Source organism: Stegodyphus dumicola, chromosome 4 (assembly GCF_044657685.1).
Source record: "Stegodyphus dumicola isolate Sdum_Otavi_A_Nest chromosome 4, ASM4465768v1".
Classification (NCBI taxonomy): Eukaryota; Metazoa; Arthropoda; class Arachnida; order Araneae; family Eresidae; genus Stegodyphus; species Stegodyphus dumicola.
This window is the reverse complement of record NC_140771.1, coordinates 73,271,909-73,292,650: the sequence shown is the minus strand read 5'-3', so window position 1 is coordinate 73,292,650 and position 20,742 is coordinate 73,271,909. Positions and strand designations below refer to the sequence as shown.

The window sequence follows — 20,742 nt, the reverse complement described above, 5'->3', positions numbered from 1 at the left end:
GCATGAATGACGAAACATGAATTGAATGATTGGAGAGTTAGATTTGGAGGCAACTTTCCCTTGATAAGTCTGTCTCCTGCCTACTCAACAGTCATTCACTTATGCATTTTTAAAAAAATTGTTTGGTTTAATTTTAATTTGTTAAATTAGTGAATTTATTTTCATGGATTGGTTTTGCACTTGATTTGCTTATGCTCTGAATTTAAATGATATTGTAGATTAGTTCGAGAATTAAATCTTTTATATGTTTGCACATTTTAAAAAAAAAATTATTTTGGCTTTTTTTCTTTATTTTGGCTTTAAATTTGCTTTTTTACTTTTATACGTGTTTGTTAAAATTTAAATTTAAATTTGTTTAAATATAAATCTAATATATATTCTAAGTCTCGCTTTTGTGACATGAAAAACGCAAGTTGAATTTCATCAATCGGCCTAGTAGAACAGGAGATATAGAACTGTCCCTTTTTCTTTTTTATAGTGCACAATATACGAAGGGTGTTCCAGTATTGCAAGAAAATACATCCACTTCACAAACTGTGAGTCTCATAGTGAAGATTGTGCAGACACAGATTTGATTGTAATTCTAAAGCAGGATACTTAAGTTTGTAAAAAATCGGATTCTATTCATAACTCTGATGCAAACATCGAAATTGGTTTTCATGAAATAGATATAAATAAGCATATACCAACTGCTAAAATTACCGTGATGAACTGTATGCATGATGCGAATAAACTACAGAGTGTAAATGTTTATTTCTTTGCAATGTTATTTGTTTCTTTCATTACATTTTGTTTGTATTGAATTTGGCTTTTGACCAAGGATTGTACTGCTCGGGACGTGCAGTCTTCGGAGGGGGCCATTGTTACAAAATGTAAAGGAGCGATGAAACAGTTTCCCTGCAAGGCAGCTTTAGGATTGCCAGAAAATGGCAAAGGAAAGTAGGATTGCTATATTTGGTGAGAAATTGGACATTTGGTGACAAAATTGGCGATATACCATAGACAGACGGATGGAAAACCTTCTAGAATGAATTCTTACCAGTTTGGACCAGAATGTTCTCAAAGGAAGCCCAAGAGTTATATAAACCATGTCTGCAGTAGCAGTCTGTTAATAGTTGTGTGAGTTAGTCAGTGAGTGAGAGTCTAATCTAATCAGTCAGTCAGTGCCTCGTCTAGCGAGTTGATTGTCAGTATAGTATCGAGTTGGTTGTCATGAGTATTGTGAGTGTAGCAAGTATTGTGCATTGCGAGCTGTAGTGTTCTTGAGAGTACCCGAGTTCCAAGAATGACCGAAGAGAGTCGGGAGCTGTACTTTGGTGCTTTGCCGTGAAGATTTCTCCACCGTTATAACCTGATAGCCTGAAGTCTTGAGAGGATGTAGAGTTCCGAGAACGACCGAACCGAGTCGGGAGCTGCACTCTGGTACTTTGCCGTGAAGCTGTCTTTACTGTTATAGCCTGAAGGCTGCGTTGCTGATTGTTTCAGCGTGTTTGTAGTAGTATTTTGATGACTGTAAATGTGATTTTGGAGTTCTCCTGTGCAATACTGGCTAAATAAATTGTGTCCAATTCTTCATCAAGTGTTGTTGTCAATTGCTCCAAATCCGAGAAAAAAATGCATGCATGTGTGTATGTATGTATGTGCATATATGTGTATATGCATATATGTGTATATGTATACACATACATTTGAGCTTACATATATACGAGGGCCATCCAGGAAGTAGATTACGTTTCCGTCTGTGTCCGCTAGGGGCGGGGCTAGCGCGGCCATCTTGGGGTCAGAGCGTTGCGCAGCTCAGTCTGCATCTAGCCGTGCTAGTGAGAGGTTCGTGCTGTGCTCCGTTCAGATACTGTGACGGTTTGAAATGTCTGCGTTAATTGAAAATCCCGCGAGCTGCGAGGTGCGCTCAGTAATAAGGTTTCTGACTGCAAAAAACTGTAAACCGATAGAAATCTATCGGCAGCTTCGTGAAGTGTATGGGGACAACATTATCACTGAAGGTGGAGTGCGACAGTGGGTCATAAGATTTCAAAATGGCCGAACCAATGTTCACGACGAAGATCGAAGTGGGAGACCCAGCATAGTGACCGCCGAACTTCTCGAAAAAGTCGATGCTAAAGTCCGTGAAAATCGAAATTTCACAATAACGGAACTTTCTTTGAGTTTTCCACAAATTTCGCGAAGTTTGTTGCACGAAATCATCAGCGAACTGTGAAACGAAATTGCAATCAATGCAGTGGGGGCACACAAGTTCTCCCCAAAAACCCAAGAAATGCATGCAAACAATGTCGGCAAGGAAGATGATGGCGACTGTTTTTTGGGACAGAAAAGGTGTAATTTTGGTGGACTTCCTGGAAAGAGGCACTACAATAAACTCTCAAAGGTATTGCCAAACTCTCCAAAAACTCAGAAGAGCAATTCAAAACAAGCGCAGAGGAATGTTGAGCTCTAAGATCTTGTTGATTCACGACAACGCCCGGCCCCACAAGGCAAATGTCACACGTAAAGTTCTTGAATCTTTTAAGTGGGAGTTGTTTCCTCATCCGCCGTACAGTCCCGACCTGGCACCGAGCGACTTCCACCTATTCCCAGCAATGAAGAAGTGGCTGGCTATGCAGCGTTTTGATGACGACGCACAGCTGCAAGAAGAGGTAACGAAGTGGTTGAAGGCGCAGGCGGCCGAATTTTTCGACGAAGGAATTTCCAAGCTCGTACATCGCTACGATAAATGCCTTAATTTGTATGGTGACTATGTAGAAAAGTAGTATTTGAGTGTGGCTTTCATCTGTATATAATAAAATTTGTTTCCTATACTTTGTTTATTTTTTTATTCCAAAACGTAATCTACTTTCTGGATAGCCCTCATACATGCATACATGAACACATACATCCATACATACATTTCTGGATTCTGCCCTGATAACAGAACAGTACCATCTATTAAAAATAGTTCCATGGAATTTTATAACAACTTGGTTGAATATACATGATAAATGCTTGTTGAACATTTAATACTGAAATAATAAAAAAGATAGAATAGGAATCAGTGAAATGTGTACCTAATAAATTACTTATCAAAACAATTTTAAATACTGTCATTTTCATAATTATACGATTACTAGCACTTCTGCAATGAAGTGCCACCTTGATCAGTCACCAAAATCAGAAGATTAATCAGCAGAATTGGCAAATGTAACTGGCAGATTTTTAACATGCAATACGTTTGTTCACCATTTTTAATTTTTAATCAGTTGGAAAAAAAGCACTAATTCTTAATGATTTTGTTCTGTGCATTCAATCTATTATGGTAATTTCATGAGTTAATTCATAACAATTTTCATGTGTTAAAATCTCACTTCAGACATCAAAAATTGCTGCATGCATATGGGTTCATAGTGGACTGAATGTACACAGAACCAACAATAGCTTGATAACATTTATTTTATGAAAAGAAGCACTTTACAGTTCTGGAACTTTCCACAAAACATACTAATACAGCTCTTTTCAGTATCACAGAGTACAATCAGTAGTTACACTACAAACTACCAAGAATGTTAAACACAACACAATGCAGAGCACATCTAAAAGGTGAAGCTCTCACAGATACTTCAATACTCCAAAGTCGATCTGAGCTAACAACTGACAGCAGTTGCTCTCTCTGGTTTTATACAGTTTCCACCCATCTGCTGAGAAGTCTCTAGTACACTTCATTTCACAAAATTACAGGATGGCATATACAGTTAAAGTTTTATCTAAGGCTGGATATGGTTGCAGTTGCACACAGGGATCAATTACTGTTATTCAATTACAATACCCAGTTCAGTTATACAAGAATCAGACCAAAATGTTGGCAAATGATCCCCATGTTTGGCGGGTGGCAAAAATTAGTCACCACTGCCAACTTGATGATATCTCGCCAATTATCAAGATAGTCATTTACCTCAATGTTAAATATTCTTGCCAATGCAATCTTATTTTTCTGGCAGTTCTCTCAAGCATTTCATATTGCATTATACATACTACAATTTTACTAAAATTATATATACAAAACTCAAAACAATATTTTTATAACATACACCATATTTGATTTTAACACTACTTTTGACTCTGTGATATTATTCCTTCATTATTTTTTCCCCCAACAAAATGCTGACGATGTTTAACTTTCCATCAAGGGGAAAATATGCAACACTTCTTTCATGATATTGTTCATTCTTTTGTATTCTTCGTTATTTTTTCACATCAACTGAAGGAAAGGCAGAGGTTTTGCCTTCAAGAGCATGGAACTTTGTACATTGTGTGAAAGTGAAAAAATGGTCACCAGTTAGTTCACTGGAAAGTAAAGTATTTAACTATAAATGAAACTATAAATGAAAAACATAACTATAAATGAAAATTTTAACTATAAATATAACTGCTTCTGTTTTTCATTTTAACTATAAATGAAAAACAGAAGCAGGAAAAAAGTCTTAGTGCTGAAAATTTGTTTCATGGTTCCAGGACCCCTTTTCACACTAATTTACTTCATATACTGTTAGGCTGAAGAACTAGCATCCCTTAATGAAGTAATGCACTAAAGAAGGATATTGCATAAGCAGTATCAACAAATTTTACAAATTAAGATTTAAGTTCAACCACTTGGAGATGATATAAATACTTTCATGCAAGATCTACTATGAAAAATAATGATTCACAACTAGGTATTTATACGAACATAGTGCAAAAAGAATACACACATGATACATCCATGATTACAAAACTGCTACTGAAAAAGATCTTGTTGCACATAGCACATAAATGCGACTTAAAGTTAGTAATAATTCAATTAATGTTACACTTAATAAGCTTTTTAAATAGTGAATCCTTCTTTAATTCAAATAAACAGACTGATAACAATAATGAGAAAATTACATATATTAAATGAACCTATCATATATACTGCATAAAATCTATGTTGCATGCATACCTTGGGTTATTTTGGCAATAATTCCACACAAGCTATTGACTCCTGTTGAAATATTAAAATACATTAATGCAATAGTTTTTCACAGAAATGGCAATCAAATTTAAATAAGTGCATAACAAAGATTAACATGCAGTTAGTAAAATAATTAGGCATATGAAGTATTATAAAAGTCAAACTCTAGTAAATTAAGTGAAATTCACAAATAACTTTAGAAATACAATTATGTATACACCAAACAAGAATTTCCTGCAGAACACCAAACAAGAATTTCCTGCAGAAAGTTTTGTACAATTCCACAATCTAGTACAAATTGAAGATGAGAAAAAAATATACCTTTATTATAAGTGTTGTATTTGCAAGTCTTCAACACAAAACAAATTCAACTAATTGCATCCTTAACTTCCAATCAGAATTCTGAGTAACTTTTTGCATTTTACACTGTTATAGTGAACCCCTTGGGATATAAATAACAAACTTTTTGGTCCTATACAGTTGGTTCCCTGCAGATTTAATGTTATTTTATCCGATTATAGTGAACTTCCAAACACATAAAAATCGAATATAACCAACTTAATATCCTAGAATGAAAGTTTTTTGTATTGTTACATGCATATGGGTTTGTAATGGATTGAATACACACAGTACTGATAACAGTTTAATGAAATTAATTTTCTAATTCATAAAGAAAAAAAAAAAAAAAAAAAAAAAAAAGGACACTTTGCAGTTCCAGAGCTCTTCACACAAAAGTATTTATACAGCTCTTCTCAGTACAACAAAGCACAACCAGTAGTTACCATTTCAAACTACTAAGAATGGTAAACACAAGGCAATACACAAAGTCTCAAACATGTAAACTAACACCGTAATCTCTCACAATACTCTAAACTGAAAACTTATGCTCTCTCTGGTTTTATATAGTTTTCCCCTATCCACCTAGAAATTCCCAGTAGCTTCAATATCTCGAAATTGCTAAAAGACATACAAAGTTACGTAGGGATTGGATCAGTTATAGTCACACAAGGATCGGCTAAGTTTGGCAACTTTTGGTGATTTCTTGATGAATTTGGTAACAAAAATTAGTTGGCAAAACCAATGCCAGCTTGCCATCAAGCTGGCTACTGGGATAAATGGCTATCTTGTTAATTTGATGAGATAGCCATTTAACTCAATGTTAAATGGACTTACCCCTTAACCTTAGTTTTCAGGCAAAACGTTGCAGCCTGAGGTCTTTCATGTTACACTATGCAATAGATACTACAATTTGCATATAATTTCATTAAAATTATAAAAATATTTTTCAAAGAATTTCAGCAGTTTTCAATTGAAAAATTATGCCTTAAATTTAGCCTGCTTAGAATATTAGAATAACAAAAAGAATCTTTTCTTTTATTTGCATAGCATCTTTCTCTGTGTTCTAAATATAAGTTGTGCAAGACAGGTGCAGCACTCAAATCTGGAAAACCAAGACATACTAATAAATATATCTTAGGAGACTAATAAATTATCTTATACTAATAAATTACCTTAGGAGATCCTACTATGTAAGGCATTGAGCTGAGAACCATTCACCCACTGAGATAAAGAGCTTAACCTGGTTCTCTGATGGAGCTGTCAGACAGCATTCTGTTCAAGGCTGAAGCTTATTCATAATAATAAAAGTGTATCTTAGACAAAAATGTATAAGTTGAAGGATTGGTTTAAACCATGACATTTTATGGAAAAAAATGTTTTTTGGATAAATTATTAGCATACAGTGAAACTGAAAATAAGCAAAAAAATAAATTTATTAATTGCACATAATAATAACTGTAATTAATATTTACTATTTCTTTTTAACTAATTGTATTATTAAGACCTTTTAGGAGATGTGACAGTGCTCATCAATCTTTCAGTGTGATTTATGAATCAATAGTTTTTCAAGTGCAACTATCATCTACAGTGGAAGGAAAATTAAAAACTCGTGCAGATAAAATTATTTTTTTCCCAATCTCTTTGTTAGAAGTTGACAAGAAATGCTCCAAAAATGTAAATTCAAGGAAACATGTTGTTAATAGGCATTTTATAGCTGAAATATACTTATACCTGCAAGTATAGTTTAAACTCTGCATTAAAGATAGTCCTTGTTCTGGGTGGATAAAAATTCACTAAACAAATCGTAAATCTGCAGTTTTTGAGAAAAATCTGAATGAAAAATTTCACATTCAGCATGAATAGTAAACTTTCATAAACAGAAATGAAAGATACTGACTTTATGCATTTTATGATGGATAAAAATTGATATTCAGCCCACACCTAAGCTATGTTTTGAAATGTATTCCTTTTATATAGTGATTAAAAAAATCTGATCTGTACACCACATGACTTCCTTGTACGGAATATTAAATTATATGCATTTTTTCTTGCATTTCATGTAAACGTATTGGAGTGAACTAAATCTAGTTCGCCGATAGCGCATAAACCACAATAGAATAAATGCACCCTTTAAAATTCACTATATTTGTTTACCATAGTGACACTCTGATGCCAGGTTCACTTAACAGTGTAACATTTCGTTCATAAAACTCAGAATGCAATTTATAGCATTTGAAGAATTATCTCATCATTGCCACATGTTCCATTCAAATAAATTTAAATGATGAATAAAAGAAATTAAACAAATAAAACAAAAAAGAAATAGTTTTTCAAAGACAATTTGGTATTTTTCATTCAATTAAATCAGTTCTCACTTTCGACAAGGCAAAAATACATAAAAACTCAAAATATCTATATTAAAAATTACGAAGTAAATCTTAAACATGTATTTCCTCGAAAAAATTCTAGAAAGGAAGCATGATTTAATTCACAATAATAAATGAAAGTGTTATCTGTGTTGTTGCGAAGCTTAGTCTCTCTAAATTTGCAACAAATCTACTATTCTGCTGTTTCAAATGTAAACAAACATGACCACCATGTTATTTAAAAATTTGGCTTAACCGCACTTAAACAGCTTTTAAACTGTTGCTAGTTCTAGAAATACTGCTTGCAGATTTCCTAAAGGCATAAAATCCTTAACCAGAAGATAAAAAACAACATAATTCAATCATTTTTAAAACAAAAAATGCACAATTTACAAACACATAAGAGTAAAGAAACAGAGATAACTGAGCCAGGTAACAGAGTGGATATACATATAAATATATTTATATACGTTTGGTGCGGCCGATGGCAACCAAAATACGAGGTGCACATCTACATGTTATAGCAGTCCTATATACAAAATTTTAACGACACCACAAAAAATTCTCTTCAGAATTCATTTTAAAGCAGTTATATATATATATATATATATATATATATATATATATATATATATATATATATATTTGAGGAAAGGAGTCTTTTATTCTGTCATTATGTACAGATGTCATGCAAAAACATCATCAGCTTGCATTTGATAGCGGTCAAAATGGATAATTTCATTGAAATATGCTGTCTGAAAATTTTCGCAATTACAATACTTCCTTTTTACTTAGGAAGTAAAAAGAATATTAAAATCTCTTTAATGGAAAAAGTTTATAAATATGCAATAAGCAATTTGTTTACTTTTTCTAAAGATTAACCCAGTTTTAATAACATTTACAATTTTTATCTTAGGAACTTTTCTTTTTTAACTTGGTATATGACATTAGATGAAATCATCAGAATCATACCTTTATCTTCTATTAGGTTGTTAGAAAGATCAAGAGTATGAAGTGGAGTGTGTGGATTAGCTATCAATGCCATGGACAATTTATAAGCAAATTCCCTGTGTATAAAAAAGAATGTTTAATTAATATTTAATTGTATAAAATGAAATTAAATTTATTAAAATAATAAAATTTAAAACAAAAGTAATCCTTTATTAGCTAGTTAAACATTTTTTTTTTTCCAAATAAACTCAATTTAATAGGTAATTTTGAAGAGAACTATATTTACCACTTTAATCCAGTGTTGTCAAGATACAGCTCTTCAAGAGCTACAGATCTGCGTAACACAAGTAACACCACATCTAAAGCTTCAGACACCTGAAATAAAAACAGTTATTAATCTATTCTAAAGCTACTTTAGAAAGGAAATGCTTGAAATGTTTACAATCATAAGTAAAACAAGTAATTTTTAAATAGATGTTTAATTAACTGTTTAACAGATTTATATTGAGGTGGGGGGGAAGAAGGTCACTGTAGATTCAAAGGAAAGAGCATCTTAAAAGACCATATACTTTGCTTAGATGCAACAAAATTCCTTCGAGATCAGAATGACAATAATAAATGAATCAGAATGACAAAATATAAATAACACAGTTTGTGATCTCATATCTTTTACTTTTTTTTCTGAGACGCCTAGAAAAAAGTATATACGTCAAGGGCTCTTTTTTATATCAGAAAATAATGCTATTAGTTAGTATAGTAGACTCTTGATGGTATAGTAGACTGTTGATTTATCAGAGGTAAATTAAATGGGTTGCAGTTCAACCAGGCCCTTAGCTAAAACAACCATTTGTTTATTGAGGAATGAAGGAAAATTATTATCACAAACCATCAGTATAAAATAAAACTTTTTACAATATATATAAAAACAGAAAAAAAGAAAGCATAGAATAACAGCAGTGATAACAAATGATGTTATAACACTTGGTATAATGCTTTTAGCCAGAAATATTTTAAATCTGGAATATATAAACATTTAAAATCCTTTGCTAAAAATAAATTCCAACAGAAATGCAGGAATAATATAAACAAATACATACAGTACAGGCACTGGCTCAACAATGAGTAATTGAGAGGTGCTTTTTTATTGGATTCAAATTTTTAGTCAAGGCTTGTTATTTTTGACACATTAACCTGAATTATAGAAAATCTGAATGCTTTTAGATTTAATATTATGCCCAAACAGGCGTTTTTTAACACTTTATGTATTACTGAGTTTGTTAATCAAAAATTCTTTAATGTTTGACAAAATATGAAATAGATAATGAAACAAATTCCAAATCTGGGCTTCCAGATGGCCATATTTGAATGGAGGGCTACGTTATTCAAAATTTGATGTCTCTACGTACCGTTGTTTTTTCATAGTGAGAGAAACATACATACATACATTCATGCAGATTCTTCATTATGTAATTTCTTTAAATATAATGCAGAATAAACATTTGGCAGCAACAATTTGAAAAGTGAACCGATGCAAAATGCCAAAACGAAATTAATAGTCCTTCTGGGAAAATTGCCCCTTTGGGCTAAAAAGAGTTTGCACTTGTTGATATAAGTTCTCAAGTACTTGATTTTTTTAACTCCACTTACAATTTATTTTTCATAATTCTAATGATGCTTTTTCTTCTATTATTTATGACACATTCTTTTTGCTTTACATACTGATTTAATTTATATAACTAAATAAATTTATTTTTCGGTTTCAACTGCTTGAAAATAAGAGTTAAAATCTTTTAATAGTATTTTTCTATTTATTTTTATGTTGATTATTCCTATATCATATAGGTTATAATGTCATCTAATTAATCAGGATTTTGCATTAACTGTGGATGTTGCCCAAAGTATTGCTCCAGTTAAGTTACTATATTTTCATCACACACACATATATATATAAAGTGTACTCTGGTGAAGATTATATTATATCTGGGTGCAGATTACCTGTGCAGGGCTGTACTCATGCATGCACACTCAATGCTGTGTGCATAAGTGTATATAAAACAAGCCCGCACAAGTTCAATTATGGAGAAAAATTCTTCCTAATATCGAAATTGGAGACTTATCTAACTGTGAAGAAGTGGAAGCAATAATTGAAGGCACATGTTAAAAAAAGAAAATGCAAAATTCTTCGAAAATGTTGATTGAGAAAACATATCGGGGAATAGTTTGATGGTGATTCAACTGTGCCTAGCTTTCAATGTTTGAGTGATGCAGTTATCGTTTCAAATGTCACAAGAACAGACAAGGTAAGGAGTGATGCTGAAAATACAATTGAAGAAAATGTTAACAATTACATTAGTCCTAAGATAGCAGTGATTTCTGTTGAAATTCTACTGGACTTTGATGACCAAAGGGGACTCATATACAATGATAAAATAGCATTAAAAAATTGGCACTGAAATGTGACAATTATTTAAACGTTCTTAAAAAAATTAAATTACACTTTTTTTTACATACAATATTGATAGTTTGGATTATCCGTGACCTGCTTCCCCAGCATTAGCCTAGATAATCAAGAGTACACTGAATACCTATTTTACACTGCATGTAAGATAATTACTCAGTTTTACTTGTATTCTGAAGTTGAAATACATCTTTCTCTCATATTAATGAACCATCATACAAAAATTTTTTGTAAGCCCTAATTTAATTTACTTTCTTTTGTAAACTGAAAACATGTTACAATACATGTCACATAAAGTGATCATGGTTAATGTTGCCATTTGAATATTGTTACCAAATTTGTGAAGTGACATCCATTTTGTACATGAAGACATGGAAAATACATCACTTACTGTGATCGACAATTCGTTAATATTATCACAATATTATAGAAAATATTTTTTAGATTGAAGTGAAGTTGCCAAATAAGTTTAGAATGCATTATAAAAATTGCCACATTACAAAGAAATTTTGCCAAGAGAGGGATTAAGACACCAAATATCTTGGATTTCGATTTTAGTCAACCATTTAAAATTGGGGGTAGGAAACTCTAGTTTGATGTAGATTTTCAATAAAACTATTGAATTTAGGGCTCTTTTCTTCAGCAGCAAAAACATCTACACCAAACTAAGGTTGCTTTGGCAAGTTCTCTTCTAATGAAGGATGCCCTCTGAGTATCAAGATAAGAGGAACAGCATCGGCAGAATAATTTCTAGAAACATTCATTAATATACTTTTGCATTAAAGATATTATGAAGAGTTCATAAACAAGCTTTTGCATCTCCCTCATTAAAATGCTAGGAAAGGTTATTTATATATTCCTATTTATATTTATATCAAATTATTTGAATTCCATAGCTATTTTGGAGGTTATTTTTTCGTCATCCTTTATTATTATCAAAATAGCAGTGGACAAACATCACATCAAGTGGCACCTACTGTATCTAAATTAAAAACTGGCTATGTAATGATTTACACTAATAGTTATTTTGAAGCCAGAAGGTAGAAATCAAGATATACAATTGATATTTAGCAAACTGACTGAAATATCTGACAATGAAGTGCTGTATTACTGAATTACTATAAAAATTATAAAATTTTTTCTTGATTTAACCCAAAGGATAAACTTTTAAAATATGCAAGATAATATTATACTGGGCATTTTTCACAAAATTTTAACACAAATGGCAAATGAAATATTTTTAAGTATTTTTCTTATGTTCTAGTCATTTGTTTTATTTAATTACTACAGTCAAAAGTCGTTAATCCGGACTCGTCTGGACGATTGGCGATTCTGGATTATCGATTTTTCCGGATTATAGATCATCAGTTTAAATTTCGTAAGATGGCATGCAGAAATTCTAAAATTAAAAATATGAAACCGTAATTTATGAAATAAAGAACAATTATGATCTAAAGGGTATCAAAATTTACAAAAAAAAAAAAAAAAGCTTAATATTTATTTGTTTACTTTATTAAACATTTCTTTCAATGTAAGTTGTTTAAGTTGCTTCGTTTTATGTGATAATACTTTCTCCTTAATTCTATAAACAGACATAATTTCTTGTTCAGTTACAAAGTTCCGCTGTTCAAGTCCCGTTGATTGCTGTGCCGAGAATACCGACTAACTTGTCAATCGAAATTCTTTCGTTTTCACTAACCTCTCTGTCACATTCTTCATGTCTTTATCCAGTTTTTGGAGCAATTCCACTTTTTATTTGTTGGACATCGAAACATACTTTCGTTTTGTAGATCCTTTGGAAGTTCCAGCATCGGAAATTCTATTTGACATAATCGAAATTTCAAGTTTACTTTTATAAAATTGCTCTTACAGTCTGCAAAAAATAATAAGTGGGATCCAATTCGAAGATTATGCAATCATTAACATTAACTGAAATAGATAATTAGATAATTTTAGCCATCCGTTATACATTAAACGCGCAGGCGAAAACGTATTCTGCACTTGCGCACACGCATATGCGCAGTAGTCAAGGTCTTATGCGCATGGGTAAAACGCCTGTGCGCATGTGCCAAAGCGGCGCATGCGCAGAAAGTTTTTAGCTTTGAGGTCTGGATTATGGGTGTCCGAATTAACGACTTTTGACTGTATATAGCTTGTAATAATTATCATGTCAACTTAGACAATATTTTAAAAATTAGTAAACTGCAAATATATGTATATACTGTTATGGATCACATTATACACACATTGATTGTGTTATGTGATTCAACACAGTGTCATAGAATAAACAACTATGTGCAGCTTAATCTTAAAATTAATTCAATTTTAGTTTTCCCAATGATGGATGTGACCAAATAACTAGAAACAGTTATGTACAAAGATAAACACATTTTGTAAAGAAACTGGATATATTGTTTCAAATAATTAATAATATTTAAATTATCAAATACTGCATAACTTACCAATTTTATGCCACTGGCTCGAAACTTTGTAAACCACGTATTGAACATTAAAGCAGATATTATTGGCATAAGATCCCTTTAAAAAATATACAATATATTAAATATATTAATAAATCAAGTCAGATGATTTTATCAAACATTACAAAGTGTAAAAGAATGATAGCTGCATCTGGGGAGTAGACTTACCTGCCATCAAGATGATCAAAATCTAAAAGGGACAATTCTTTACTGTCATGTGAAAGATATATTGTATCAACATCCTAAAAAAGAAAATTAAGAAACTTAAAGTCTTGACAACATTCACATAATAACAACATTTAATGCAAAAAAAATCAAATGAAACATATTCAAATTTAACATATTTATTAAAAAAAAAAAAAGATTTGTCTACTTACTCTGATTTACAGAATTAAAACAGTGAAAACAGACTGTTAGAAACTTTATTTCTAGTCTTTCCTCTTAAATAATAATCTTTTTCATGTAGTAGGAAGGGGGGAGAAACTGATTTATTTTATTTCAATTTTACTTATAATAAAGGAGTATGGTTTATTATTTTATTTAGGATTATTTAGGAATTTTTAATAAATTACCTTTATTTATTTAGGAATATTTACTAAATTTAGGAATAATTTTATAAATACTCACTTACGTACTAATATTGTCAAATATAACACACACCAAGCTTCACAACCAGTACCTCTCTAAAATTCACTCGAAAAACTTTTCCTAAATCTGCATTTTGTATCAACTTATAATGACAGATCCCGTCTTTCACCATGTTGCTAATAAATTACATATTTTGCCCCGAAGAAAATTAAAGAATCTAAATTTTCCAAGTAATATTCACTGTTATATCATCTATGTTTCCAAGTAATATCCACTATTATACTACCTAAGTTTCAAAGTTTATGTTTGGGCAAATTTAATGCCTCATAATGCTAGCATACATTTATTTCAGCTCTTCAACTTACATCAACCTGATTAACATTTCCCCTTCAAATGTGAGTATTCTCTTATTTCCCCCTTTCACATGAATTATTTTCCTGTATTCTATATCCTTATGTTTATGATACTGTAAATTGGCTATACTTTTTGTGAGAAAATGTCATTACAAAGAAATGATAAACTTCATATCATTTGTAGCTACAATTCACTCTGACTAGAATTTCAATTTTTCTTATAAAAAGCTGAAAGCCAGTTATAATACTGAAAAGTATTATAACTGGCTTTCAGCGAGCTTTGACTGAAGTTAAACACAACTAGTATTGATATTGGAATTTATGACACAAAACCTTTCCATACCTTGGTGTCATAATTCCATACACAAATAAGTTACAAGCACACACATTAGAAAAAGACAAGTTTAAAATAACAGCACACTTACTGACCTGTTTTCTCTTGTGTCACGAATTTTTAAGTGTGTTAATTTTTTTTTAAGTACTCAATAATTAAGTATTTTATTTGCATTTCATTTAAATTTGAAATTGTAAAGAGTGCATTTGTAAGTGTTAACAGCTTTAGCTGGTTATTTTGTCAACGGTATAATTTTGTAACAAAGACAGGATGCCTTTCTTTTGATCATTTCTTTGAAAGGAAATGACATCTGTTTAATGGCTTTTACGATAACAAGAGTACTGAGGGAAGTATTGTATGCTTTTGAATATTTTTGAAGGGGTTTTCTTTGCTAATGGGCAGTAAAAGAGTCATAAATGTTGGCCTTCTCTTTTTCACTTGCACTCTTGCCTTGTGAACGTTGCAATGATTCAATGAATCAGTTTCTTTCGGACATAGGTGTTCAGTAAATTTTCGTCAATTTAATCTTATCGTTAGTTTTCTCGCCTATTAGCTGGGGGGAGGGGTCGATTTCTTTCTCACATTCTGGGTGCAACTGGTGCCAGCCATGCCTTTGTTGTATGACTCTATTTTGATTCGTTTGATTGGGTGTAGTTTTTTAGTTAAATAACAAGTCTAACATTGGTGAAATTTAATTTTATGCAGAATTTTTGGACCTATGGTTTTTATGGGGTGGAGAAACCTGAGTTTTCTTTGGAAATCACATGAGGTTAGACGTCAGTCAGATTTGGGGCTGCAGTGATGTAAAGTTTCATAAAAAGTGTGTGGAGACATTTGCCCTGCAGCAGGGGTTTATGTCCTATTGCGCCTGCGGTCTGAGGCAGGGTTTCTCTCGGCTTTCAGCTAATGAGAATTTTAGTTCAAACTGAGAAAGTGCTCTACACAAAAGATAGCTTCGCCGTTTCTTCGTCGCATGTGCCGAGAATTGTAAATACATATTCTCGAGGTATCCAGATAAAAGTATTCGTCGTGATTATTCTTGCTTTTTCTGACCCATGATTCTCCAGATAGATCCTTCAAGGTGTTGTCCTCATTTGTTGAACTTTATCCTGATAAAGGTTCCAGATGTAAAAAGAAACTTCCAGATACCAGTACAGTACAAAGTCCAAAATCTGGACTCGTCGGGACTCTGGCAACTCCGGATTTGGGATTTTTCTAGATATTAGATTATCAGTTTAAATATAGTAAGATGGCATGTAGAAATTATAAAATTACAAATATGAAATCGTGATTTATGAAATAATGAAGTATTTATGATCTAAAGGGTATCAAAATTTGCCAAAAAAATTTTTACCTTATTAAACATTTCTTTCAATGTTGTTTAAGTTGCTTTGTTTTTTTTTGTGCTAACACTTTCTCTTTAATTCTGTAGACAGACATAATCTCTTGTTAAGTTACATTGTTGAAGTCCTGTAACTGCTGTTTCGAGAATTCCGGCTAACTTGGTAATTGAAATTTTCTCATTTTCAGTAACAGTAATTAATTTTTTCTCTGTCACTTTCTTCACTATATGTAGCTGTATTTTTTGGATCTAGAACCATACTACAGACTTCACCATTCATTAACTGATTGATGATTGAGAAGTACTGTCATCACAAAGAAAAACTTCTTTTATATCATCTTCATTTATTTACTGCTTCTCCACATTTCTTTACAAAATCCCTTAACTGAAAAATTTCACCTTTGTTTTGCGATACCCGAAAACCTATAAAATTAACGGCTATCATCATCATCAAATGTAGCTATCCTTCACTATACGTATTTATTTGGATATGCATCATGAGATTGGTGACTAACAACAAGTGGTTCCGTTAAATTTTATCTTACTTCTATTGTGTACTGAGACAATTAAGCCTGAACTGTATTAGGTTAGTTATTTTTTATACTTATATCTATTTCTTGCACATGCTTAAGGCTTATCAAAGTTCTGAATAAATAAATTCCCGCATGTACTTAAACATTATTGAGGGCCGGTGCTAGATATCTTAACGCCTGATGCAGCCTCTGTGGGTCCTAAATTCTGCGACTCGGTGCGGCTGTATGAGACCTGGTGCTGATTCTAAGTTTATGTGAATAACAAATCAGTTATTCTTAATTCAGATAGCCCTAAATATAATCTTTGGGTCTATGAGTATCATCAACAAAATCTATTTTTAGCATATAGTTGTCACGTTATGATAAACATGCGGTGATGAAAGGAAAGTATAATAAATAATGATTCACCAGGTTGGCGTCAGATCAACGATGCATCTATATGGAATGGTTCGGTTTGAGATGTGTGCCAGGCAGATATGCAGCAATGGAGCCAAATTACTGATCATACAAATTTATGCTAAAATGACTGTTTCTTCAATAACAAGGTATTTTATTTAGTGTCAAAGTGAAATAAGGAATCGGAACTCTCCAGATGTTTTACTATGCGCGGAGGGGGAATCAAATGTGCCTGCGTAAAGCCTATGAGAAAAAAGGTTGTTGGTGGTTTTGAGGTCCGGATTTTAGATCATTCTGGATAATGGACATCTGGATTTCGGATTCTGTACTGTATTTGCCCTTGGGTCTTGATTTTTATTGAAACTTGTCAACAAAATAAGATGGACAATCTGTGGAACTACTAAAACTCTTTATTAATCAGTCGATGATGGCATACCTGAAAAATAGGAGTGTGATGTATGAACTTCATCCTGTGAGTGATGCTTTTTCTTTCTTGTCTTTTCCATTTACAAATATACCAAAAGGATGGCATTCCCGAGCAACAGGAGGGTGATGTATAAATTTCAACCCTGCGAGTGATGATTTTTATCTTTTGTCTTTTCCATTTAAAGATATACCAGAAGGATGGCATTCCCGAGTAATAGGAGTGTGATGTATGAACTTCACTCTGTGAGTGATGATTTTTATTTCTTGTCTTTTCCATTTACAAATACACCAGAAGAATGGCATTCCCGAGTAATAGGAGTGTGTTGTGAGAACTTCATCCTGTGAGTGAATTATTTTCAATTTTCTTTAATTTAATAATTAGTTTAAATACTCAAGCATGAGCTGTCATTTTAATGTTTGATGAAAATTTGAATATTTGCTGATACTTAATGGTTTAGAAAGTGATTATTAGTTTAAATGTTTAACTGCCATGAATCATTACTTATATTTAATTTTAGATAATACAATAGATTTGAGAAAATCTCAATGTTTCTTAAAGGAAATTAATTTGATAAAATATTAAATGTTTCAGTTTGTGTACAGAATAATCATTTGTTCTGTTAAATTGGATATCTGTTCTATTGAAATAACTTGAATGTAATAATGAAGAATATTACTTACTGTTGTATGTGAAGGAGCTGATCAGTTAGTTACCCAGCTATCAGATTTAAGATAATCTAGAAAATAATAAATGTGTTTTATAATTTTTATTACATTTGCTTATTTTGCGTGTTAACTTAATGTGGTGTGTTATAGTCACTCCATTTGTTTAAGACATGAGGCTTTTAAGAAGCATGGAAATTTGTTTAACTTGGGGTATAGCTGATATCTTTCAATAGGGTTATCACAATGCGCCCTTAACTTGTACTAGCCACATATTATAATTATCTGAATATGTTTTGGGTTTAATGATAAATGATATTTAGGCACCGGGATTCTAATTAAACTGATGATTGATTTTTCTTTTGAGGGACTGCTTGTTACTACAGTCAAAAGTCGTTAATCCGGACTCGTCGGGACTTCGGCGATTCCGAATTATCGATTTTTCCGGATTATAGATCATCAGTTTAAATCTGGTAAGATGGCATGCAGAAATTATAAAATTAAAAAATGAAACCGTAATTTATGAAATAAAGAACAATTATGATCTAAAGGGTATCAAAATTTACAAAAAAAAAAAAGCTTAATATTTATTTGTTTACTTTATTAAACATTTCTTTCAATGTTAAGTTGTTTAAGTTGCTTTGTTTTTTATGTGATAATACATTCTCTTTAATTCTATAGACAGACATAATTTCTTGTTCAGTTACAAAGTTCCGCTGTTCAAGTCCTATAATTGCTGTGTCGAGAATACCGACTAATTTGTCAATCGAAATTTTTTCGTTTTCAATAACCGCTGTCACTTTCTTCGCTATCGGAAGCGAATTATAATGGCGAGGAATTTGATTTAAATCATATCAAAGATGGAGTACATCGAGATGAAATACTACATTTAATAAGGAATTATAAAATAAAAACATCTGCTCTGAAGATAAGGATAGTGCTGACAGATCAACTTCCAATTCACTGCGCGGCACCACGGCTACAAAAAATGGATAAAGGATATGCCTTTATCCATTTTTTGTAGCAATTCCACTTTTTGTTTAATGAACTTCGAAACATACTTTCGCTTTGTAGATCATTTACATATTAATAAATATATATCAGAAATTCTATTTGACAAAATCGAAAGTTCAAGCTTACTTTTATAAAATTGCTCTAACAGTCTGCAAAAAATAATAAAGCCGGATCCAATTCGAAGGTTAAGGAACAACGTAATCTGCAACATTAACTGAAATAGATAATTAAATAATTTTAGCTTAGCTTATCCCGTCCGTTATACATTAAACGCTCACTCGTAAACGTATTTTGCGCACGCGCACAAGCATATTCTCAGCCGTAAAGGCCTTACGCGCATGCGTCAACGTGACGAATGCGCAGAAAGTTTGAAGCTTTGAGGTCCGGATTATGGGTGTCCGAATTAACGACTTTTGACTGTATTATGAATATTTCTTTTCTGGCATTTGTGAGGTTTTTGAATGAATGAATCTGAACTTGTTGCTCTCGAGTACTTATTGAAATGATTGAATATGTAGTTTAGTAAAATTAAGAAATGTTTTGTTTGAGAGATAGTATCTCACTACCCAAGCACCAGTGAAGATTTATTCCTTCTTATTTTCAGGTTAACATTTATGAAGTGTGAATTGGCATTAATTGATCTAATTGACTCTAGAACAGTTGATTAAATGTATTGTGTGATAGTTCAATCAAACATTTCCTCCTCCTACTTTTCTACTCAGTTAGGATTTTAGAGTTTCAGTTTATTTATTAAGTAAAGAAGAATTATTATTCTTTTCATTTGTTAGTGTTTGTCTGGCACCAACCAGTTAAGTTAGTTAAAGTTTAAAAGAAATACCCCTTAAATTTTCAGCGATCGTAACATTCTCAATTATATATTCAAGGGGCAAATCACAGTCATTAAAATACTTCAGTTGAAGTCTGTTAAAATGAGGATGCTCAATTGAAAAGTGATCCGCAGAAAAACACTATTACAATTTGAAGATACAATACAGGTTCACTCTTGGATCTCAAAAGATAATTGTGTGTGATTCAAGAGTGACCAATTCTTATACATATTTACACGACTTCCTCGCTGTTTTCTAGTAGTCTCCTAGTACTCTACTTTAACCCTTTGACGCGTGCTATATTATTTTTAAAATTTTTTACTAAAAACACTAGAAATCGAATATTATGATCCTAGAGACAAATAATATATGAATTACAAAAATCTACACCCGCCCATTAATCTGTGGGTGGTGGTTTCGCTGTGAAACCAGCGCGCATCTAGGACTTTGAAACTTACTGAGTTAAAAGGAAAAAACAACTTACCTTTTCCAGTACGCATTTCCAATGAATGACGAAATTTGCGAATAAAAAAAAACTGCATTTAAAAATTGCATCAAATATAAATTTTTTACTTTATTTTACAAAGTATATCATCAGAAAAAAAAAAATTATAATTTATGTAATTTTTCTGCAGCAGTGAAAACATAAGGAATTACATAATAAGGAAATTGGGACAAATACTCGTAGATA

At 31.9% G+C, this 20,742-nt stretch overlaps 1 protein-coding gene across 5 annotated transcripts in view; it reads right to left on the bottom strand.

The window, feature by feature from the left end:
• Positions 1-20,742, bottom strand: part of LRR (capping protein regulator and myosin 1 linker 1 leucine rich repeat protein) — a 224,324-nt gene that overhangs the window by 154,724 nt on the left and 48,858 nt on the right. For 4 of the 5 annotated variants that reach the window (XM_085815078.1, XM_085815079.1, XM_085815081.1 and 1 more), the window contains 5 exons: positions 13,744-13,817; positions 13,558-13,633; positions 8,924-9,012; positions 8,659-8,753; positions 4,970-5,011 (listed from right to left, as the gene is read on the bottom strand). In XM_085815078.1, coding sequence (XP_085671204.1) covers positions 4,970-5,011; positions 8,659-8,753; positions 8,924-9,012; positions 13,558-13,633; positions 13,744-13,817 — 376 coding nt within the window. The remainder of the gene's footprint in view (positions 1-4,969; positions 5,012-8,658; positions 8,754-8,923; positions 9,013-13,557; positions 13,634-13,743; positions 13,818-20,742) is intronic. The other variant, XM_085815080.1, reaches the window with a different exon arrangement.